This window comes from Hakea prostrata, chromosome 5 (genome assembly GCF_041222555.1).
Source record: "Hakea prostrata isolate BN-2017 chromosome 5, UWA_Hpros_2, whole genome shotgun sequence".
In the NCBI taxonomy this organism is placed as follows: Eukaryota; Viridiplantae; Streptophyta; class Magnoliopsida; order Proteales; family Proteaceae; genus Hakea; species Hakea prostrata.
In genome coordinates, this window is record NC_142604.1 from 9,098,527 (window position 1) to 9,122,548 (window position 24,022).

At 38.6% G+C, this 24,022-nt stretch overlaps 3 protein-coding genes and 1 pseudogene across 4 annotated transcripts; 2 read left to right on the forward strand and 2 right to left on the reverse strand.

Moving 5' to 3' along the window:
• Positions 1–1,784: 1,784 nt before the first annotated feature.
• LOC149014947 (CDPK-related kinase) lies at positions 1,785–13,865 on the forward strand. Its single transcript, XM_089154958.1, has 12 exons — positions 1,785–2,192; positions 2,237–2,673; positions 5,312–5,442; positions 6,707–6,748; positions 6,898–7,006; positions 10,686–10,764; positions 10,863–11,159; positions 11,260–11,372; positions 12,797–12,904; positions 12,993–13,055; positions 13,175–13,342; positions 13,500–13,865. Exons 1-12 carry the CDS (start codon positions 2,099–2,101, stop codon positions 13,638–13,640), a joined length of 1,782 nt encoding a protein of 593 aa, XP_089011084.1. The 5' UTR covers positions 1,785–2,098; the 3' UTR covers positions 13,641–13,865.
• Positions 7,304–10,672, reverse strand: LOC149014948 (multiple organellar RNA editing factor 2, chloroplastic-like; annotated as a pseudogene).
• A 620-nt stretch (positions 13,866–14,485) lies between the features above and the next one.
• LOC149014949 (uncharacterized) lies at positions 14,486–20,054 on the forward strand. The gene is made up of 8 exons (XM_089156892.1): positions 14,486–15,243; positions 15,372–15,550; positions 17,053–17,170; positions 17,549–17,610; positions 17,697–17,748; positions 17,865–17,970; positions 18,253–18,351; positions 18,631–20,054. The coding sequence occupies exons 1-8, from the start codon at positions 15,143–15,145 to the stop codon at positions 19,600–19,602; spliced, it is 1,689 nt and encodes a 562-aa protein (XP_089013018.1). The 5' UTR covers positions 14,486–15,142; the 3' UTR covers positions 19,603–20,054.
• A 1,640-nt stretch (positions 20,055–21,694) lies between these two features.
• LOC149014950 (NAD(P)-binding Rossmann-fold superfamily protein) lies at positions 21,695–23,793 on the reverse strand. 2 transcript variants are annotated; one of them, XM_089155661.1, is made up of 5 exons: positions 23,112–23,793; positions 22,698–22,957; positions 22,476–22,617; positions 22,287–22,398; positions 21,695–22,174 (listed from the first exon to the last, which is right to left on the reverse strand). In XM_089155661.1, the coding sequence occupies exons 1-5, from the start codon at positions 23,245–23,247 to the stop codon at positions 21,979–21,981; spliced, it is 846 nt and encodes a 281-aa protein (XP_089011787.1). In that variant the 5' UTR covers positions 23,248–23,793; the 3' UTR covers positions 21,695–21,978. The 2 variants fall into 2 exon arrangements, with proteins under 2 accessions (XP_089011787.1, XP_089011788.1); XM_089155662.1 differs by having other exon boundaries at positions 21,698–22,174; positions 22,476–22,569; positions 23,112–23,791.
• Positions 23,794–24,022: the final 229 nt, after the last annotated feature.

Below are 24,022 nucleotides of genomic sequence, written 5' to 3' on the forward strand. Positions count from 1 at the left end.
TTGATGGGAATATGGGATTAATGATTCTGGAGACTTTTTCTTTCTTGGGAAATTTACTACTACACCATCTTTTCTAGTCTAAAGAGCACACCATCTTGTTTGGAAAACTTTGTATCTGCTCCATCTGGGAGTCTCTCTCCAGATGGGTTTCTATGAATGAAAGTCATCTGTTTGCTTGTTTGTTGAAAAGAAGAGCACAAGTTAACCTTAACCTTTTATCAGCAAGATGGCTTTGTTACAGTGAAGAATAAAGATCCTTGTTCCTCTCTGGTTGTTCCATTTGAACAGTATGATCAATGAGAGGACATTGATATAAATTATTTATGTTGTGGTCTGGTCACCAGCCCATTAATTTAGTGTGTGGAGGCAGTTCTGGACCACACTGTTCACCAAAAAGGGTGAAAGAAAAAGTACATGTAACAGCGCAACATGGGGACCCAATTCACTTGTCTTTATCTTTCTTCTTGTTTTGTTCAAACATCTCAGGTGTTTCATTTTTTAAGGAAGAACAAAGGGCACTTGATCTTGCATCTGGCAGTTATCTTTTGGTAGAAATGGAAAAGGATTCTATGCGTGGGAGTAAAATGATTATAAGAAAAACATATATACCAATTATATTGACGCTTTCATCTACACTTCTATTGGTTTTGGTTTTGTTTGAAACTATAATTGTGATCTTTTCACACTTTTTAGCCACATATTTAGGAAGAGAGTCTTCGTCTGAGCATTATAAAGTGTACCATAACAGACTTTGCTTTAGTATTGCGCATTAAATGCGCAGGACCGAAGCAGTTTCAGTACCATAACCGCTCATAGGTAGATATCTCTTAAATGTATAGTAGGGAACACAATCCTCTACCTCTTGTGCTAGAAGATCTAATTCTTAAAGAATTACTCTTCCCCTTTAAAACAATAATCCGAGGTTACACAAAGACAAGATCACATGAAGTCTATGTTCGTTGTCATTTGAGTATCCTTTATGCAACTATATGTAACATTATTGAGATTCAATGAATCTGATTGCGAGCACGAGAGATCATAGTAAATCTCAAAAGTGTCACGTATCACGTTCGAGAGCCGTACAAGAGATACCAACGCAACAACAAAACAACAACCTCTCAACCCATCTTCTTTGATGTCTGTTGTCTGGTCCATACTAACTCGGGTCTAACCCGGCCAAACCATCTGACTTTAACGTCCCCACTACCACCCACCAATCACCATCAAGGTCCACATGCACTAAAGACAACCAAGATCACTAGTTAACATCAGACAACACATATATATCCATTTTGTATCTCTTTTTTTATATTATTTATATAATAAAAAAAAACGGATATTCTCTTTTCAACGGTTCACGTACACGTAACCCATGCATATATGCATTTTAAAAGACGATAATAATATATTTTCTAGAAAAACTGCTTCACTCGATCTGGTTGGACCGCATGGAATCCATGATACGAGTGAACCAAAACCAATTCTTATTATATTATCAGGTTTTAGTGTTGGTTCGGCTTCGAGTTTGAACTGATAAACCGGACCAAACCAAGTTTGAATGGATAACTATGGCTCGCTATTCTACGCGCGCGTGAGAGTAAGTAGCACCGAATCACCGATATCATATATATCCCGATGTATCAGTCAGATAAGTATCGCCCTAGAAATCCGTCTACTCCGTCACCAGAATTTATTGCACATGAAAGCTCACCGGTTCTTGTGACGAAGGTATTAAATTCCGCGCGTAATGAGGCAATTAATAAATACAGATTATATTTTTTGAAAAAATACTGCTAACGGAATAGATGAACACCACGTGGCAGAAAGATATTCAGGCTGGATAATCTGCCCGTTGATGTGTAAACACTGTATCAGAAAAAAGCGAAAGCACCGTTAGTTTCCTTCTTTCTACTCTCAGATCTCTTGTTCCGATCAAAATTCTCTTACCTTCTGTTCTTCTAGCTTTATCAATCTTTTTTCTTTTCTTGGGTTTTGAAGTAGAAGTAGAAAGAGAGAGCACAACGAGAGAGAGAGGTGATTAACCAGATATGCAGTAGTATATGGTGAATTTGTTCTTGCATTGTGGTTTTAGTGATCAATGGGCCTCTGCAATTCCACACCTTCCACGAAACCTAATCCTTACGCAAGAAAAGAGGAGCTGGTCTTGCATGGAGAACCTCCCAAGACTTCTCCTCCCCTCCTCCTCCTCCAACTGAAACAGTTAATGGAGGAGCCGAAAATCATCAGCAGCAGCAGCAGAAAGAGGATCTGGAGGTGGTGAAGAAGTCTCCTTTCTTCCCTTTTTACAGTCCAAGTCCTGCACATTACTTATTTTCTAAGAAATCTCCAGCAAATTCGAGCTCAAACTCTACACCGAGGAGGTTTTTCAAGCGTCCCTTCCCACCACCGTCTCCGGCCAAGCACATTCGGGCGCTGTTGGCGCGGCGCCATGGATCAGTGAAGCCAAACGAGACTGCTATACCAGAAGGAGGTGAGACGGAGGCCGTAGCTGGGCTTGATAAGAGCTTTGGATTCTCCAAGCACTTCGCAAACAAGTATGAGCTTGGGGATGAGGTCGGGCGTGGTCATTTTGGGTATACTTGTGCCGCTAAGTTTAAGAAAGGGGAGCTCAAGGGTCAACAAGTTGCCGTTAAAGTCATCCCAAAAGCAAAGGTATCGAATCTCTTTCTTCATGCATCAGTAGATTGACAGAACAAGTTTTTCCTTTTTTGTTGGTTTATTTGAGTGACTGGTGAATCCCGGAGCTTCCACCTTTCGGAGACTACTTTAAATGGCGCCAATTGTTCAGATATTATCTTGCGAGCTCCGTAATCTTTTGAATCTGATGTATGCTTCTCTCTTTAAAATACATTTTCTCCTTGAAATGCAACTTTCAAGTGTTAACTCACTGTCACTTGAAACTTAAAAACTGAAAGTGGACGTTGCTTCACGGGATCAGAGACTGCTTCTGATGGATCTGCGTAGTGACTTTAGGGAACTGCGGTTGACATAGAGAGCATTAGTGAAACTCACTTGATAGATTTGGCCATTTGACAGAACTGACGATTATGTTGATTGGAGCCGAAATAACGTCAGCCCTCTATCTGTTCTTCAAATTCGCAATATGCTTCCAGGTTTTCTAAAATCCGTTAAAATCTTTGATTTGAGATTTCATTCTGGTTTCAAGTGTGTATCTTGATGGAATAAAATACAGATTAATTTCTAAATACAAAACTGCAATGTAAATGAGGAAGAGAAGCAACAGGAAAGATCAATCAGAAAAGCCTGAGAGAAAGAAAAAAAAACACTGTAATAGTTTTGTTTGAATGGTTTCCTACTAATTTTTTTTAAACCTTTGCATACATGGATGCTGTTAACTACCTTCTTTTTTAACAACACATGCAGATAAGTTCTAAGGAGTGTAGTTCTAGATCTTGGTAAATATCTTGGTATTTGAGGCTACCAAAGCAAAACCAGCCATGAAACAAAAGAAGCAGAGACTTGACCGAAATTTTGATTTTGTATCAGGTTAAATAATTGCAATTGATTTCAGATAAATACCAGTAACTTAACATTTATTGGTCTCAATTCTGACCAACTCTTGGTGGACTTAACAGTTTCAGTCAGATCTTGAAGGACTGCTCTCTCCCCCCCCCCCCACAAAAAAAAAAGAAAAATAAAAAAAGATAGTGAACTTGTAGTTAAGACATTTGAAGGAAACTTGTGGTGATATGTGATATCGATCAATTTATGTGCAGTGTACACCACAAACCTAGGGCCCTAAGTCATACTACATCTTTTGGGTGTGATCTTTTAAAAGCCAATGGTTTCACTTGTTTATAAATAGTTGTAGTGGTGGCAAGCTTACCATGGTGCTGGGACATAGAGAAAAAGCAAGGTGACCCGAGGCACCCAAGGAGTTTGGACGTTATGGCACTATTTGTAGGGCCTAAAAAAAGTTTTCCAACAAGTGTCATGACCTAACTAGGCCATATGGCCACCAAAACCAGGGGCTGAAGTTGAAAAGGAAAATTTATGTGCAGTGTACACCACAAACCTAGGGCCCTAAGTCATACTACATCTTTTGGGTGTGATCTTTTAAAAGCCAATGGTTTCACTTGTTTATAAATAGTTTTTTCCCCAAAAAAAAAAAAAAATTATATTAAAAAAATGAAAAGAAGGAAAAAAAAGGACAAAAACAAAGGGGAACCCACAAGAACAGAGCAACAAGAAAATCGAAGAAAGTTTATAAATAGGGGGGCGGGCTGGGTGTGAAGGTGAGAGGACAAATTATCTTGGCTTGGAAAAGATCTCCACGGTCATGACCTGGCAATGAGACAAAAAGGGCTAAGTTGAAAAGGAAAATTTTTGGTACACCACAAACCTAGGCTGTCATACTAAACTTTTGGGTTGATAAAAGCCATCACTTGTAAAAAGTTGTAGTGGTGGCAAGCTTACCAGGCTGGCATGGAGGAAGCAGCAGGGAGGAGGACAAAGGGGGTTGGGGGGGGACATTTGAGAGCCTAAAAAGCCAAAAGTGTCATGAACCTAAAGGGAACCAAAAGGGCTGAAGTTAAAAGGAAAATATCTTGGCTGAGTTGGTATCCAGAGACAACGGTGGACCACTGGATGAGATTTGAGAACCTAGATTCTGAACCTAAGAATATTCTGTTGGGACATGGAACTGGTGCCTCGGCTGAGAATGTTTTGACATTTTGCATGGACGGTCTTTGACAACTTATGATGTAGAGGTGCAGCTTGGTTGGACAGTAAAACAATAACTGAAAAAAGAAGTCTCTCATAATCTCGTATTTTATACTAATCAAGTGGCTGTCTTCTTCGAGTGAGAGATCGGATTGAGAAACCATCAAAGGGGTACTGCTTCAGTCACTGGTGGTGTTCCAAACCGGCACTAGCTCCATAAGTCTTCAAAACTTCCCACTGGATTTTGTACTTCGTAAGGGGAGGAAGATGAGGCTAAACCAAGAACAGTTTTCCAACCACTAGAAGAGAGTAGTAATTGATTAGGAACTGAATAAAATCTTCTTAAATGTGATTTGTTATGTCTGTTAACAAGGAGCTTGCGCAGTATGGTAGTCAAATTGATTTATTTCGAATGATCATTAAATGGCAATATTTAATTAATCCTTGTAACTATCTGACTCAATATTTGATGAAAACCAACAAAATTTTATTTCTTAAAGAGATCTGTGCGCTTTCTGTGGATTTATGATGTGTACAGGCATTGCATGGTTCTAGATGCTATTCCATGTGTCTTATTAATAATGTTGGTCTAAACCCTTGTTGGCAGATGACTACAGCCATTGCCATTGAGGATGTGAGGCGAGAGGTGAAAATCTTGAGAGCTTTGACAGGATGTGGCAATCTAGTGCAGTTTTATGATGCGTATGAAGACCATGACAACGTCTATATAGTGATGGAGTAAGCTTAGAACTTAGAATAGCTATTTAAAATTCAATCTCACAAGATAGATTGCTTGATTCTTTGTAGTTGTTCTTGGAATTTGTTTTATAGAATCTGTAGTGCTGAAGTGAAGATCAAAATCCCAAATGATCATATGCTATTCTGATAAATTTTGGAGTCCTAGTCCCAGCTAGTGCTGGACAGAAGGATCTTGTACCACTAGAAAAAAAAATTGATGGGCACTAGTAACATTTGGCCAATGAGTCATTGAATCTGAGCTAAGTTGCATCAACCATAACTAAGATATGATCTGATGATTATTCTGCTACTGAAATGACATAATTTAAGCTTAAGATGGAGTGAGTGGACCTGAAGAACTCTGCCAGTGCTTTGCACTACTTCTCCCAAGTTTGGATGAAGAAGTCCAAACAACTTCTGTTTTTATATGTACCTTTAGTCAAACCATTTAACACAATCCCTAAGTTAGTTCTGGTTTCTATTAGAAAACGTAGAGGTGATGTCTTGTTACCTGAAAATTCAGCAAGCCGGGTTCTTACAAAGAAAAATAGATATATCCAAGAACAGGTTTAAAAACCATATTAGAATGAAAACCACCAAATATTTTTTGGGGGGTAAATTTATTATATGTTGCATGTATATGCCTTATGTTACTTTTTTATTCTTCCAAATATCTATATTGCTCTTTAATCTTTTAATTACATCGTAAAAATTGTGAACACACATCGATAGCAGGGGAAAAAAATCAAGAATTTTAAAATGATAGCAACTAGTTATTTTTAATTTTGCAGAAGTCATACTTGACATGTTCATTATGTAGGCCTACTTTCTGTAAGCTACCTTAATGGTGCAACATCTGACATCACTTGGAATTTGGGGTGGTTCTTGAGCTTACATGATTTTCCCGATGCATGTAACGGTGCTTGTTCTATCGTTTCAAACAAATTCCTGCAATTTCCATTTTATTTTCTTTATCTCCTTAATATCTCCCATTTTTACTTGTCACCTTATTTTCACGAACCAAAAAACTGGTGAAATGAACATGTAAAACCTCTGTCATTTTTCAACCTGATAAATACTTCACTGTTCTGCTTCCAAAGTCCATTTGCGAGTCTATATTCCCCCCCCCCTCTGTTGCTTGTCTTCTCTTGATGTGTATAAGACCTATCTACTTGGCATGTATGAATTGGATATCAAATGGTGCTGTTTATTGCTTGCTTGAACCATATTTTAACTTCTGTTGATTTGTTTATGTACATTTCAGGCTGTGTGAAGGAGGAGAGCTCTTAGATCGGATTCTTTCAAGGTATTAGTTTACTAGTGCATTTCAACTTGCTTGAAGTTAAAATTGCTATACTTTTGCTATTTTCTGGCTTTAAAAATGTGGGTGACTATGCAAATCAATTTGATTTGTTAGTAGTTTGTAGCTCTTAAGAACTCTTGCTACTTCCATAGGGGTGGAAAGTACTCAGAAGATGATGCAAGGGCAGTTATGGTGCAGATATTGAATGTTGTTGCATTTTGCCATCTCCAAGGTGTGGTCCATCGGGATCTTAAACCAGAGGTATAGACATCCCTATCATTTTGGTGCCTGTTACGCTATGAGGTAACTCAGAATTGTTTTTGATATCCGTGCATAGAAGGAAGGGGAAAGCTGTTCTATTCCTTAAGTTCCTTTGGAAAGATCTCTGACCCAAAAATTGACAGGATGATTTGGATAATCTTGGTTTTCTAAGTTATTTACTTCTGGCTTTGCAGAGTACAAAACTTGAACAGTTTGGGACATCCTGTTGACTGTTCCTGTTAAGTTGCTCTATGAGAGCTAATCAAAATGATATACAAACCTTTTGAGCTATGGCCTTCACTTTTCCTTTTTCTTTATCTGTTGTTGTGGAGGAGCTCTAGGTTCCCTGCTTTGTAAACATTCTTCCTTCTTTTTGTTAATAAAATCACTCTTTACCTGTAAGAAAAACAGAACAGTGTTCATGTAGAACAGCTAGGTTTGCAGTAATTTTAAGCATCTAGGATTATCTTTTTGAAATTATGGAGGAATCTAAGTAGATATCAACTGGCCATGTAAGACTATGATATATATAGCAGAGAATTAGGAGGATTAGTTGGATAAGAATGTCAAAAATTTTGTCATAAACAGATATAACTAATTAGAAATTTCTCTGGTGATTAAGAAGTGAGTTTCTTGAATGAATAAATTGTGACAAAATGTGCAGTTGGTTGGGTTGGCATTTCTGTACTAGAAAGAAGAATAATAACAGAAACAAATAAAAAGGAACAGGTGAAGAGAACTGTCGGGCAGTATATCCTGGACAGCTTGTGGCAGAGCAGCTTCCACCTAGCAAATAGATATATAGATATAGTAGTTAAATGCATGTAGAAACTTCTTGAATATGGTATTCAATGACTTGCATGGAGAGATTGATTGCTTAGTGCCAAAGAGTGACTTGAACTATAAGAGCAAATGGCAATGACACCCCAAAACAGAAACCTTAATATACTGACGCCCACTTTAAATTTCATATAGACACGCCCTTTTTCGGTTAGACCTGTTAGTACTAGAAGCAAAAAGACCATTATACCCCTCTATAGGGGTGAGGACTAAAGTTGAAAAGTCCAGTATATTCCTGAGCACCTTATTTTGCAGTTTGTAAAGAAAGCAAACCCAGAAAAGAGATTCAGTAACCTGTCTATGGTATTGTTAGCTCTTCTGTCTTAAGGTTTTCTACATGGGTGATTTTCAAAATTCTTTGGAAGCTTGAAGAATATGGTACAATAAGAAATCAGAATCTCAGGAATTGATTTTGTAGATCAGCCATGAACAACAGACCTAGTGATAGGAGCATCAACTGTATCAGTCTTCCTTCAGTTTCTCTTGGTAGAATCCTCAGGTGGACTTACCCTCCGTGTGCGCCCTAAATCTTTTTTTCCCCAAGATGGCCCATCAAACCCCATCCATCTTCTTAAGTTCCATTGATTCAACCCCCTGCCAAACCCTCGCTAGTTAACCCTTCCTTGTTCTGCATCCACATATGAATCTGGAAGCATAAAGAGGACTTCAGGAAGACATGCGAACAAAAAACGACCATTCATAAGACAGAAAGACAAAAACAGTGAAATATGAGCTGATCCTGACAAACCTTCCAGCTTAGTTGATGTTTCCTAATCAATTTCATTTCAAAACCAAAGTACGTCTCTTGTGAAACATTGTAAATTTTCCTCTTCGATTCCTCTTCACTAAATTTGGTAGATATATAATGAACAAAATGATCAAAGGGAAAAGGACCCATAAAATTTGGAACCCAACAACTCAACACATAAAAGTGAACTTCACCTTCCAAGGACCTTCGCTAGAGTCTGAACATAGCAATTGATCATCTGCTGCTTGGTAGCACCCTCACCACCAGGCTTATCGATGACAATGAGCCAATGCTCGAAATCACAATCCAGAAATAGAGGAGCCATTTCGGTAGGAGGCCTGTCGCTGAAGCTCAACAACAGAGTTAATGGCGAGTACACAGAATCTCCACCCAAGTGCTGCACTCTGCATCTAATAGCGTTCAAGCGACTTGCTCCAGGCACCAGTGCTTGATCAGAGTGGAAAAGTAATACTGATGGATGCCTTGTTCAGATGAACCTAGTGCTCTTTTTTTCTTTGGGGGGGGGGGGGTGAGCTACAAGAACTGAAAAGATGCCTGGTAAGGAAGAGAGTGGGTTGAGAAAAGTGAGAGCAGGATGGATCAACTGATGGCTTTCAATGGCAGATTAGTTTTTAGGGGATTAACCAAGGGGAAGAAGACAACCCAAATTAGGGTAGGGGTATTATGGTCATCTCATATATAATTAGGGGTAGTTTTGGAATTTTTTACCTTGAACGGTGATTTAATGGAAAACATTAATGGGCTGGACTAATGTGTCTAATGCAAGTCCAACTCCGAGATACCTATGCTTATGAAACATAAAAGGGGGGGGTGTCAGTGTATTAAGATTTCTGTGTTGGGGCATCAGAACAATTACTCTAATTATAAAGGCAATGTTTTGTTTTCCGATATTACCTTATTCTGTGGTCTGATTTCTATAAAATGACTGGAGTTTTCAACAGATTGTATGTTGATATGGTCAAGTATTTAGTGTGGGTTTATCCTGTAACGAGTTTGTCAGGTGCACCATATTATTTTAATTCCTGCTGGGATTCATTGGTGTATGAATGGCATTCTATATCTCATCTATGGTTGGTTAATTTTTGTTTAGAGGATGCATGGCTACAACATCAGTCATTTTATCTCCTTTTTGTTCAATGAAATGATAAATTACTTGGCTCTGGTCAGCAGAATTTTTTTTTTTTTTTTTTTTGGGGGGGGGGGGGGGAAGAAGAATGAATTTCATCTCAGGGATTTCATTGGGTTTCAGATTTTGCTTTCTTGAATCCTCTGTAAGTGTTATTGCCATAGAACAATTAAAGTGTTTCATATAAGACTAACTCGTCTTGGGGATAAAAGGAAATGGAAAGTCTTATGTTGGTCTTATTAGGGAATGCTGGTCTATGATATTAATCATAGTTGGAAATCTTGATGTCTGGACAAGATTGGATGTAGGATTTTAGAATGTTGGGGGGGGGGGGGGGGGGGAAGAAGAATGAATGTCATCTCAGGGATTTCATTGGGTTTCAGATTTTGCTTTCTTGAATCCTCTGTAAGTGTTATTGCCATAGAACAATTAAAGTGTTTCATATAAGACTAACTCTTCTTGGGGATAAAAGGAAATGGAAAGTCTTATGTTGGACTTATTAGGGAATGCTGGTCTATGACATTAATCATAGTTGGAAATCCCGATGTCTGGACGAGATTGGATGTAGGATTTTAGAATGTAACCAAGATGGTTCCTCTCTTTTTGCTTTTGATTTCAGAAGAGGCTAATCTTTTTCTCCCTTTCGTTGTCCGGAAAGTGAGTATTAAAAGTATATAGGTACTTGAGTGAGAGAAGATGCTAGTCCCTTATATAGGCATCCAAGAATGTTCAACATTTTGATGGTCCACTGTAATCAATTTTTTGGAAGTCTATTATTGCTGAAGATCTCGTTGAATTTATCCTGTCAATCGTATTCATTTTAGACAATTGTATTTAGTTTATTCTTTACCGACTTCCTGCCTCTTCTACTAAATAAGATTGTGTTTCTATCTTGTTTAATTTGATGTATTCTTACTCTGGAATCTACCATTTATCTGGCTCAGAATTTCCTTTTCACTTCTAAGGATGAAAACTCAGAGTTGAAGGCCATAGACTTTGGTTTGTCAGATTTTGTCAAACCAGGTTGGTCCTTACTCCTCATATGACCTCTCTGTTGGTCTTTTAGGTTTCCTGTGTGTGACTGTTCATAAACAGTTTCCAGTGATTTGACTGCTTTGCAGACGAAAGACTTAATGACATTGTAGGAAGTGCATATTATGTTGCACCAGAAGTCCTTCATAGATCTTATGGTACAGAAGCTGATGTGTGGAGCATTGGTGTTATTGCTTATATTCTTCTATGTGGGAGTCGTCCATTTTGGGCCAGGACTGAATCTGGAATCTTTCGAGCAGTCCTAAAAGCTGATCCAAGTTTTGATGAGCCACCTTGGCCTACCTTGTCTTTGGAAGCAAAGGACTTCGTCAAGCGCTTATTGAACAAAGATCCACGCAAAAGATTAACTGCTGCTCAAGCCCTATGTGAGTGTCTCCCTTCCCCCTCCCCCACCCGAAAGTGTCCAATGTTATCTTCCTTAAAATACTGTTCTTAGTTGTCTTCTTCTTTCCCCCTCCTCTTCAGGCCATCCTTGGATTAGAAAGTACAATGATATAAAAGTTCCCCTTGATATTCTAGTATTCAAACTTATGAAAGCATACATGCGCTCATCATCTCTGCGGAAGGCAGCTCTGCTGGTATGGTAACTGTCGATTTGTTTACTTCACTGAAGAATAATATGCTTCTCTACTTGCTTCTATATTCCACTACATGAAAGGAGTGAAGTCTTAGAACAGTCTTAATTGTTGCAGTTTTTTGTTTTGTTATTTTTGATTCCTTCTAATTGATATCATGGATGGTCACACATGGATATGTACGGTATAATTGCCCAGTAATTTAATGTTTATACCTTTTGCTTGTTTCCTAAATGCTGTTTATATGGCTTAACCCTAATAACTTGGGTAATACTTCACCACAAATTTTCTAAACTAAGGCAACTTGAGTCACCTTAAAACAAACAATAACACTTGTATCCGAACATGTTATCCTGCAAGATGAGGACTTCTGGGGCGCTGTTTTTCTCTAGTGATCACTAGTTGTTTAAGTTCAACCTATAGTTTAACCTGATTTTCTGCTATACAATCAGAAATTTCACAGGTACAATCAGAGTCACATAAATCATACATAGGCTGCATGGTATTGGTGATGGAGTGACTGAGTGACATACACTTATAGAAGACAAAGAATGGAATGATGCTTTTACTTTGATTTCTCTACTTCTTGCAGTATAGGATTGGAAGTAATCTTGTAACGTGTATCTGAATACCTAAATGGTCCAGATCCACAGACCTACATCTGCAAGTCCAAAGCAGCTGTCCAAGTAAGAGTAGTAGTAGAATGATAGCTATACTTAGTGTTGAACCGTGGTTCAGCACTTAGTGTTGAACTGTGGTTCAGCTGGTTTGATTTTGATTCTTTAGATGGTCCAACTAAAACTAGTTACATGGTATGTTGTCAGTAGGCTGCTCATACCTCCAGAAAAGAGGATGGCCCAGTGCTTCCTAATTATAGGAAGTGAGTTAGGGTCAGTCAGCTACCTAGTTAGCTATTAGTCAGGAAGTGTGAAGCTGAGCTTTAAAGTCTGATAAGCCTTTTTAACTACCCCCATCATGGGAAATGGAAGACAGATTTGATTGCTGAATTGCATGCTGATTGCTAAGAGCTTTAATGCTATCTTGCCTTGTCGATCATGGGAACTAGATCTGGTGGGTAATATCCAAGAGGGTTTCTAGGTGAGTCGTATCCTAGTTGCTATAACTAGGATCTGGTAAATAATATTAAGATTTCCTTCTTTCCATCATCTTCTTTCCCCAACTTTTTGTTTATTTTCTGGTCTATGGTTACCTACACACATTCAGACCCTATTCCTCCATCTACTTTTTGTCAAATTCTTCCCATTGTCATGCAACATGAAATGATTCCATGCCCCAATTCATCCCCATGTATGCTTTAATAGTTATTTGAGGCTGTATTATTGCATGTTTAAAACCATCAGATTTATGTACACATCCAAAAAGAAAGAAAAGTTTCATTTTCTCCTCTTACTTGTTTTTTGTGGCAGGCACTGTCTAAAACTTTGACTGTGGATGAACTATCTTACTTGAAAGAGCAGTTTGTACTATTAGAGCCAAATAAAAATAACAGCATAAACTTGGAAAGTATTAAGGCAGTAAGTATCCTTTTTATTTTCCTACAGAATGTTTAAATTTCTTTTCTAGATACTTCTCAAGCATGTTCAAGCTGTTTTCTCTTGCCAGGCATTGATAAAAAATGGAACAGATGCAATGAAAGAGTCACGTGCCCATGATTTCCTTGCATCGGTATTTTTCTCCTTGACCATTTATGGCAGATGAACTTTTTCCCCTGAAAAGACTTTGGTGTTATCATTATATGATTTACAGAGTTAAAGAACTTTAACATTGCTGCCTTAATTTAACAGCTACTTGCACTTCAGTACAGAAGGATGGATTTTGAAGAATTTTGTGCTGCAGCCTTAAGTGTACATCAACTTGAGGCACTTGACCGTTGGGAGCAACATGCTCGTTGTGCATATGAAATCTTTGAGAAGGATGGGAACAGGGCAATTGTCATTGATGAACTTGCTTCGGTATGTATACTTGTTGATCACAACATTTATTCCCAGACAGATTCAATTCATGGATCTCTATGATTAGCCTAGTGGAAGAATTGCTGTTAGCATATATGCGCTGTACCATGCATACAGGAGCCTGGATTAATCTTTAATTTTGAAAATGCTGTTTCAGGAACTTGGGCTTGGTCCTTCCGTCCCAGTCCATGCTGTTCTGCATGATTGGATAAGGCATACCGACGGGAAATTGAGCTTCCTTGGGTTTGTCAAATTGTTGCATGGGGTATCAAGTCGAACACTAGCAAAGGCTCAATAAGTTTAAAATAAGAAATATATATACACCTGTGCATTTGAACCCTTGGAAGTACAGTTCTGCCACAATGGCTGGCTGATGGAGCTGAACAAGTGGTAGTTTACCAGTGCCGACACGAAACCACAACCCCACTTGGTGCAAATAGTAGATGTTCAAAAGCTTGGGTATACGGTATACGATGAATTGTTGCAGGGGGGAAGGAGGGGAGCTTGGCTTTTTTTTTTTGAGGGGGGGGGGTGTCCTTCCTGAGACAGAATCGGTAGTTTGTGTAATCTTTTAGTTAGGTGTGATTTGTAGCAGAGAGTATTTGTAAGCGATCTCTGTAGCAGAAAGCACACAATATATGTTCTGTTTTAGCCCCACCTTAAAGAGAAAAGGTTTTGTCCGATTGGATCATCCTGCCCTAACTTCGGTCCATTTCAGTCTCTGTGTCTCCATTCCCTATTCAATTAATCTGTCTGGAACTGCTAAATTTCCTTTCAGAGTGAAAATGAGAAATCTCTAATAGTTTTGGCTTTGTGATACTTTTCTCCCTTATTCTTCTTTCTCTTTCTCAGTGGTTGACAATTTCCATCCATGACCAGGTCTGATGTTTTAGCTTTGCATTCAAAATTGTTTTGAAAACTCAGAGAACAAGGGAGATATCACTGTGCAGGTGGAAATGAGAAATCTCCTTGTCTTCACTTTCTCCTGTTGGCGATTTGTATCGATGGCCAGAATGCCAGATTCAATATTTACCTTTGCGTTTAAAAATCTAATGCACTTTTTTTTTTTTGGGGGGGGGGGAGGGGCCCCGGATGGATGACTTTTGGAGCTCCCTTTCTGAATTCCATTCTGTTTTTGTTATGTATGAACCTGCAAACTCTGTACAATTCATTAATTTGGAGCTTCGTTCCTTTTGAGTAATAGAAGGATACGCGGAGGGTGTGGTTTTTTTTTTCTTTCTTTTCGGTTTGTCAACCCCGGTTTATAAACCGGTGTTCGACCCGCGTCGCACACCTGGCTGTGGTGGGTGAGTTTTCCAGCGGAATTTTTTGCATCCACAAAGATTCGATATCGGAATTTTGCTTAAGCAAACCAAGCTGCTTACCACTTGGACCAATATGAGACTTTAAACCTTGCTCTGTTGAGCTAAACCGATAACTACCATGACGAGAAAAACTGGTAAGTTCGCCCAATTTTGAATGTTCTCGGGCCCCAAAGGTACGTACCAATTTGAATCAAAAGTCTCCGATACGTGTCAGTATCGTGTCATTGCTATATCGTCTATCAAAACTGAGATACATACTCATTAGTCATTAGTGATTAATCAAATCCATCACGATTAAATGTAGGTCGTGATAGACGGCTCGACACGTATCCTCGATTTACATAAAACTTACCGTTGGCCTGCTCAAACAAATTTGAAAATCGACCGTTGATCTCGATCAATGCGGTCACAAAATGACGCTCGCCTGGTTCTTTTGCCTTTCCCCTGAATCACAGAGTATACTGAAGTGGACGACATGGCTGAGAAGAAAGAAAAGCAAGAAGTCGTTTACCTCTCCTCTGAACCAGAAGAAGATATTGAAGTAGACGACGAAGAGACGAGTAGTGAATCCGGCAGGTATTATTTCCCTATTCCTTGCCTGATCTTTTGTTAAGTGTGAAAATTTTGGATGATGATAGTCTTCCGCGCACGCCTTTGATTTCTTGTGTTGAATTTGTGTTTCCTACGTGCGGTGGCGGCATCAGGGACGATGGGAGCGACTGGAACGAGGAGGAAGAAGCAGATCTTGAGTCTTCTGAAGATAGTGATGATGACGAATGCGGTTTAAAGTCGACCGAGGTGTTCGACAATGAAGATAGTTTAAAGTCGACCAAGGTGTTTGACGGTGAAGATAGCTGCAACAGAGTCATCGACCTTCTCAAAGGTAAGGCGAATTCCTGAAGCTTTTTCGATGGAATCCTAGATCCTCCGTTAAGTGTCAGAAATTTATTAAATCATGAATTTTGTCACGAAAATTTTCAATTTCCATCCATCTGATTCAGCTGCACTAAACTTATATTATCTTATATTATCGTTTGCTTAAATTCATCTATGTGTACTGAACAGAGTTGATCTCGTACATTTTAATGATTTGTACCTTTCACGCAAGAGAAGTATCATCCAAGATCTTTTAGGCTCTACAATCCATAAATACATCCATAATCTCTATTAATGTTAAGCATGTCAGAAAATCTAGGATGTGAGAATGCTGAGTTAACATTTGTCATGTTTGTAACTCAGTTTTTCTTGTTCTGTGCCTCATAAGACTGGAGTGTTTATGCCTGATGTTTGAGAACCAAGAAATATATCCGTTAAAAATGTTGATCTTTTAATCATATCTCTAGAGAGAATCGGTTAGCGTATTGGCAAAGAAAGTCTTTTGTGGAATGACCAAAGTCTCGACGTACTGATAAGCTAGAGCTAGAACATATGATATGTGCAGTCATGGAAAGCAAGGCATAGATGGAACTTGTCTTAGGCTCTTGTAGACCAATTTGAGAAAATGCCGAGATGAATGTAGTTTAGACGGAGTGCAAGACTTAAATAGGGGAATGCATTTCAGTAACATTTCACAACCCTGATTAACAATAAGATGATGGAAAATAAGCTATGGTGATGTGTTCTTGTCAGATGAACTTCAATTAATGCAAATGAAATAAAAAAAACCCAAAAAAATAAAGAAAGAGTATTCATGGACTCTAAAGACTTACAATATTAATAATTTCAAATGTATTAGATTTTTCTAACAACAAGATTAGTGTGGTAACCTAAAAAAGGTAGATAAGGCTCTGTTGATTCTGTTGGTTTATGTAAAATATGAAGATATTGGTTTTAATTCTTTAGCCATCAGTGATACATTTTTTGTGAGTCACTTTTGTTTATCAATTCAAAAGAGTCTCTGCACTTTGGAAAGTTTCATGTTGTCTGTATTAAATTTTTCTAACAACAAGATTAGTGTGGTAACTTAAAAAAGGTAGATAAGGCTTTGTTGATTCTGTTGGTTTATGTAAAATACGAAGATATTGGTTTTAATTCTTTAGCCATCAGTGATACATTTTTTGTGAGTCACTTTTGTTTATCAATTCAAAATAGTCTCTGCGCTTGGAAAGTTTCATGCTGTCTAAAATTGTGGATAAATGAAATGATCAACTCAAATACCGAAATGTATTAATATGAATCCATCCGGTGGGAATCCTAGTTTTCTCTTTCATCATTATCAGTTTCCATGTCTTTTGACTATATTCGACTAATGTGTCTTGATCAGCCAATCTGTTGCAATTTTGTTGCGGTTATGGTCTTCAAGTTCCTTGCAAACGAAAGGTGCTTTTCCTGGACTTCTGGTTGAACATCTGAGGTTACTGATAATTTGTTTATAATGCTCTGTAGGAGGGAGTGATATAAAAGAATTTAAACTGGCAGACTGCAAAGCATATTTGCGGAAGCATGGATTGAGATTAACAGGGAAGAAAGCAGTTTGTATACAACGAATAAAAGAGCATTGGAGGTTTGCTTTTTCATGCAGAGAGATACAGTTTTACACATTATTTATCATGATATCTCATACTCCAATTAGATATGTTGAGCTCTGATTATCTCATGGCCTATAATTGGCCTGGAAGATCAACTTGTGTCAAGTTTTATTTTGTTTCATACCTCTTCAATTATTGTCACTTAATGGTTTATGTTCTGCTGTTAGTGGTGAGATTTTATTGTTTCAGTTTAATAATATAACTATGTTTTTGTACACCTTTTTCCTGCTTGTATCTAGTATTGTCTTTATTTATTGGATGAAAATTTTGTCATCCTTCAATCATATTTGCAGCTTGTACCTTTCCTTTTAAAATACTCAGGAAGTCAATCATTGTAATTTTTCATTTCTTAGGGTCCAAGAAGGAATGGGTGAAAAACTATATCCAAGATCCTCATTCTCCATTAACTGTACAGGTAGAGTGCTTTTTATTTTTTATTTTATTTAATCTTATATGTTTTAGTGGTATCATTATTTAGGGAAATACATTCTACCTTTTCAGGTGATGTCTGTACTGGTGACGTTGTTTTGTTTACACAGAGGGTTCATGAGAGGTATTTGAAAATTTTCAAATCTTTCTTGTTCTCTCACCATTTCATAATCTGTGTTGTTTTCCATCTGGAACCAAAGTTTTCTTACTTGATTGTACTTGAGCTTCTGATTTACATAGATATGACAAAGTAACAAGAAATAAGGATTCTCTGCAAAAACGGACTATTGCAGGAAGGGTTGTAAAGGAAAGCTACGGTGCAGCAAAACAACAACATACCTTCACGGTAAGATTGCAGTAAGTGGGAGGAATTTTGGAAGATATAAGGTTGACTATTGGGTGGGATATTGCAATTTACCTAGTGCAGTTCAATGGGCTTATGAAGGATACCTGTTTTACCAAACATCAATCATCCCTTTTTTCCTTGCTTTGATCCATTTAGTTGTGGTCCCTTAAAACTATAGATTTATACCCTGATTCCACCTACTAATCGGTTTCTGAAGGATGAACTTGTTAAGTATCCCCATGTTTCAACATGCTAGTGATTACAACTTTTGTGTGTCACAAGGTGGAAGTACTCTGGAGTAAGGGCTTCAAGACATTGCCTCCACTTTTTCCATTGCTTGTGAAGGGCCGTAATCTATACAGATTCAGGACTGTTCGACAGGTAAATCAACTATCCATATGTAATGCTTTCTTATTTCTATAATTGGAACATTTTCTTTCTTTTCTGCCTGAAATCTATGTTGCATCATATCACTCCTCACTGGTGCACAAATTGGTGTTTATTGCACAACGACTGGATCATTCCTGTCAATATTCCCTAATCTTATCTCTTATTGCTTTTCCTTTTAATCATCCATTATAACTATATCTGTAATCACTCCACTTGACATCCTTGATAAAGAGTACAAACCATCTTATCTATAATGTTTCTTTCATTTAGTGCTGGGATAATGAAGAGGAGAGATGCATAGTACTTGCTGAAAAGCACAAAAGAGGTGGGGAAGCACGGCGTCTTAAAGCCACAAGAACAACAAGGCCTGCGAGCAAGCATAGGAATAAATTTGACCATAAAGGATCTCCAAATAGGAAGAGAAACAAGGAGTTTGCAGAAAGACAGAGCATTGATTTGCAAGGAAAACTAAAGAGTAGAGGGCCACACAATGGAAACAAACAGCTTGTAGAAGCAAAGAACATTGATCCCCAAGGACTAGCCCCATCACGGGGAAATCCAAATAGAGGGCCATACAATGGAAACAAACAGTTTGCAAAAGCACAGAATATTGATTCCCAAGGGAAAGCCCCATTACAGGGAGAACCAAATAGAGGGCCATGCAATGGAAACAAACAGTTTGCAAAAGCACAGAACATTGATTCCCAAGGAAAAGCCCCATTACAGGGAGAACCATATAGAGGACCATGCCATGTTTACAACTACAAAGCAGGTTCTACTTCAGATGCAATGAGATTGGCACCTTTCAGGGATTCTACAAATCAAATGCTGGTGCCTGCACATCGAAATTACAGTCAGAAAATTGATTCCCACGGAAAAGCCCCATTACAGGGAGAACCAAATAGAGGACCATGCCATGTTTACAACTATAAAGCAGTTTCAGATGCAATGCGACCGGCACCTTTCTTGCCTGCACATCAAAAGTACAATCAGAGAAGCTATGGCTTCCATGCATACCAGTATGATGAGAGGAATGTAAAGAGTTTTGTGGATCAAGGTGGTAATTTACATGAATGGTACAATCAGAGCAACTACGGTTTCCATGCATACCAGTATGGTGAAAGGAACGTAATGAAGTGTGTGAATCAATTTGGTAATTTACACCAACGGCCCAGTCAGAGCAACTACCGTTTCCAGTCTGGTGAGAGAAATGAATATAAACAGTTTCATGGACCAAGGTAGTTTACATCCAATGTATATGGAAGCTGAAATGCATGGACGACGACAGAGTGCTCTCCTTCCATGACAAGAACTGGGACTTTTGGTTGTGGTGGCTTGTAAGGAAGAAAAAGTATTGGACAGCAAAATTTTCGGTCATTGTAATTCCAATTTGATTTTGGTTGGATGGTTGGATAAGCTTATCCAAATCTTCCACAAGTTCATGAGGCATGGTTTTGGCTGACTATTGGCTTCAAATTTCAGGTCAAAATTCAATTATCAACTTTTATTTCCCCAAACTCTCAGGCTTGTGATGGTCTTCGCAGTCCGGATCCTCTCCACCTTGCCTGTCCCTCCACCCACACAGTCACACTCATCCAGCATACGCCATACGGGGCAGGCTAAGTGGAGAGGATCCAGATTACTTCGAAATATCTATTGTAATAGAAACATTTCACAGATCTATCATATCTAATAAATCTGTCCTTATTTATCTTAAAGATTTTTTTTTTTATTGTTGTACCTAGGGTTGTCACATATTCAAGCTTTTAAGTCTTGGAAAATTACATGATTTGGAATTTTAGGTTTCTTTTTACAAAAGTAGTCACTCAACCCAGAAGGGTGCTCATTTGATAAAAAACTACCACCTCTAAATTGGAGGTTAGAGTTCAAATTCCCTTGGGGCTAGGGGTGAAACTCTGTCTTAAGTTTAAATTATATGTAATAGCTATCCCCTTAAAGAGGTAATCAAGGTGCGCATAAAGTCACTGTTATGGTTAGTTTTATAAACGCAAAGTTGATTTAGCTTTTTTTTGTTAATACAAACATTAAGTGGCTATTTTCACAAAAGGAAACCTGAAAGTTGCTAATCGTTATGTTCCCTAAAGTCTTGATTGACAATGACTGAAAACCCTAGCTCGCACTAATCTTGTCCACAATATCTTATGGGACCAAGTTAAATTAGATACTTAAACGTGACTTCAATTCTAACCTTAATCCTTTTCTAAACTGATAATTTTTCATATATAATTTTTGGGGTGAAAAACTATTACATATGCACGTGCAAATCTTCTCCACCTAACTTCCTATTCTCTCCATCCCGATTTTCTTCACCCAACTACCTATTCTCCCTATCTCTCTCCTCTTTCATATCTGAACTTGCCTGTGTAGTCGTGTACCACAGGCAAGCTTGTGTCAGGCTCTTCTGTAAAGAATCTAAGGATGGAGGCATTGAGAGACAACGAGCCCGAACAGAGAAGATCTAGATCTTCCATATACTACTAGGGAATGCCAGAAACCTAGCCTATTCGTTAGAGGCATTGGTCAATCCCAAATTATTCAAGGTATTCTTTTCTATAAAAAAAAATTACATAAAACCAAAAAACAATACATAATTCTGGAACTCATGTAACCTATTCACTTGGAGACAGGGGTCAATCTCAAATTAGTCAAACCTTTGGTGGTAATTTTTTTTTTTTTATAAAACAAAAGATACATGAAACCAAAAAGCAATACATAATTCTAGAACTTGTGTTTTTTCTTTTGTTTGGTAGAACTTATTCTGACATTTATCTTACCCATAAAACCATATAAAACAATACATAATTCTAGAACTGAGTTGGATGACCCAACCCTGGCCCTAATGACAGCCACATGCTAGTGTCTTTTTCTTCTGATGATGGTTTTCTAAATTGCTGGCTGATTCTTACCCAATAAAACAGAAAAAAAATTGCTGGCTGATTAGACCCTAGAAGAGTCCCCTGTCACCCCCAGGGCTCATGATGAGAATAATGAGATGCCTATGCCCCCCCCAGGTTCTCTCCCATTTGCCTATCCTTGTCTGTGGCTAAGATATTCTGCAGCACAAGACTGTAAAGCACCAAAGTCCTTGTGTCCTCAGTGACGACACGAAGTAGCCTTAATATCCATTCAACTCAACTCCTTTTCTCTCTCTCTCTCTCTCTCTCTCTCTCTCTCTCCCTCTCCCACTTTGCCTTCATCTCCTCTGTTGGGTGGGCTACCACTGATCGTTGTTCTTTCCATCTTTCTACCGAGTAGGAGTGTGAAATAGGGACACAGAAAGATTCCAAATGTTATGATTCTGGAATCCTCAATGATGCAACTTGCATTTCTTTTCCACAGACAACAACCAAGCACTGTACACCTCTCGAACCATCTTTTTCTTTATTTAGGTAAAATAATTCACAATGAAACTGATCATCATCGACCTGAATACAATAGATATTTAATTTGAACACAAAGCCCATCTGGGTTCTGAGACATAACAGGAATTGCTTCACTGGGATATTTTGTAGAACAACTGATAGACATATTATACAACTTGTATTGCAGAATATATATATATATATAGGGATATAAATAGAAGAAGAAAGTGAAATTTCAGAAAAATCTCTGGTAAGAAGATCGTAGATCAATCTCTAGAGTCCAACCAGCTCGATCCTGCACATGCAAATTCCAGTATGTCTGAGCCAATGCATCGGGATCCATAGAACCATCCTCTCTTCCGCTTTGCAGCTGCTGATCTACAACACCCACAGACGACGATCTCTGCGATGTCGAGGCTGACGCTCCCGATCTGTTTCCATTTTTTTAAACACTGTGAGTGATGTTTCCATCTACCATATCAACGACCCATTTGTAAAAATTTCATTTTGAAAGGAAGAACGAAAGAGATGTCAAAAACTAACTTAGGAGCGCCGACGATGCCGTCGATGATAATATGAGCAACGTGGATACCCAAAGGCTGGAACTCTCTAGCCAGGCATTGCGATAATCCCCTCAGTGCGAACTTCCCACAGCCTGCAAAAGAGAAATTCTCTCTTTTAAAATCATTTTTCAGCTCAGAATGAAAGAAAGAAGATGGAATAGTTACTTACTTAAATCAGCGAATCCACCAATGCCATTGAGAGAAGCAGCACAGCCAGTGAAGAGGATAGTTCCCTTTCCTCTTTCCACCATGCCAGGAAGAACCTTTTTCGGAAGAACCCAAAAGGGAAAGATGGGTAGAAACAGAACAAGCTTCATTTTAGGAAAACATTAAAACTGGGCAAATCTTCTGAGGATTGATCGATGATGTGAATAAAAAAATATAAAAAAACCTGTTGGGCGCAATGGAAAGCACCGACAGTGGAGACAGCAAGGGATTTCTGGAAAGAATCGATTGGAATGTTGACAATACTTGTAGGTTGCCATGAAGCCGGTTGATATGCGTTGTAGACCAGAACTTCCACGAACCCAAGTGAGAGAACCCCTTCGAATGCTTCTGTCACGCTTCGAGAATCCGAGCAGTCAATGCGAATCGCAAATACCTGCGCTTTTTCTTCTCTTGCTATCTCATCTGCAAATCTTGAGAGTCTCCCTACCCATATCATCATAGATTGAAGGCAAGAAGAAGAAGAAGAAGAAGAAGAAGAAGAAGAAGAAGAAGAAGAAGAAGAAGAAGAAGACGTAAGAGTATATTTAATAATAAAAAATAATGAAGAAATCAGTAGCTAACAGATGAAAACCCACACCAAGGTCTCGGGAGAGAATGGCGACGGTGTAGCCTTCATGGGCAAACTTGCGGGCGATGGAACGGCCAAGCTTTGGTCCTACGCCAACTATGGCAGCTATGCCTCTTGAAGATGGGGCAATCCCCATGTTGCGCATCGTTGCACGGAAGGTACTTGGAGAAAGGTGCAGCAGAAGAAGAAATTAAAGAAGATAGATAGATGAAGAGGAATTCAACCTAGCTTTCCTTTTTATGTCTCTGTCTTCCCAGTCTTCCTCCAACGAATTAGAGTAGACAGAGGAGTTAATCTTCCTTCTGGGTTTCTTCTCAAGAGAGCCAAGCCAAGCTGATACTTCCGGTGAGCTTCTCCCCGTCGGCTGGCGTTTCTTCTTCTTCTACGACCAGGAGGAGCTCTTGCACTGCATTGTGTTTCTTGGGTAGAGCTTGGGTTGTTGATTTGAGTAGAGAATTCAGTCACAACTCGTCTTGAGTGCCATGTTGTCTGTGTTGTGTGTTTCAGTTTCTTGGTCTAAAAAGTGATGCTGTCTCATCATTCATCAAATCAGCAGTCAGGGCTGTAGTACATCCACATGTCCGTAAGTTCTTATAGCATTATAGCAGTGTGCCTTAACTGCTTAGCTTCCTTTTGCATTCAGATACCACAAAAAGCAATAGAAAAGGGAATTTGCCAGTTAGACACTTTATCCTACTCATCCTCCTAATCATCCTCTCTAGGAAAGGGGTCCGGCCATAAAAAAATCACCATTTCCCAAGTCTAGTCCTGCTCACCTTGGCTTGGGACCAATATCAGGTCAATTTCCTTGTCCTTGGCTTGAGGGTAGTGTGTAAGTCATTTCCTCTTTTCATTATCATACATCATACCATCAAAGATGATCAATTTAAACACTTAAACCTTCGGAGTGCCAATTCAAT

Bases quoted from the DNA above. Each gene is read 5' to 3' on its own strand.
- LOC149014947 (XM_089154958.1), top strand. From the start codon at position 2,099: ATGGGCCTCTGCAATTCCACACCTTCCACGAAACCTAATCCTTACGCA. The intron at 2,674-5,311 runs GTATCGAATCTC...CCTTGTTGGCAG, and splicing joins AAGTCATCCCAAAAGCAAAG to ATGACTACAGCCATTGCCAT. The intron at 13,056-13,174 runs GTATTTTTCTCC...TTAATTTAACAG, and splicing joins CCCATGATTTCCTTGCATCG to CTACTTGCACTTCAGTACAG.
- LOC149014949 (XM_089156892.1), top strand. From the start codon at position 15,143: ATGGCTGAGAAGAAAGAAAAGCAAGAAGTCGTTTACCTCTCCTCTGAA. The intron at 17,611-17,696 runs GTAGAGTGCTTT...CTACCTTTTCAG, and splicing joins ATTCTCCATTAACTGTACAG to GTGATGTCTGTACTGGTGAC. The intron at 18,352-18,630 runs GTAAATCAACTA...TCTTTCATTTAG, and splicing joins GATTCAGGACTGTTCGACAG to TGCTGGGATAATGAAGAGGA.
- LOC149014950 (XM_089155661.1), bottom strand. From the start codon at position 23,247: ATGCGCAACATGGGGATTGCCCCATCTTCAAGAGGCATAGCTGCCATA. The intron at 22,399-22,475 runs GTAAGTAACTAT...TCTCTTTTGCAG, and splicing joins TGGTGGATTCGCTGATTTAA to GCTGTGGGAAGTTCGCACTG. The intron at 22,175-22,286 runs GTTAGTTTTTGA...AAATGGAAACAG, and splicing joins GGCATCGTCGGCGCTCCTAA to ATCGGGAGCGTCAGCCTCGA.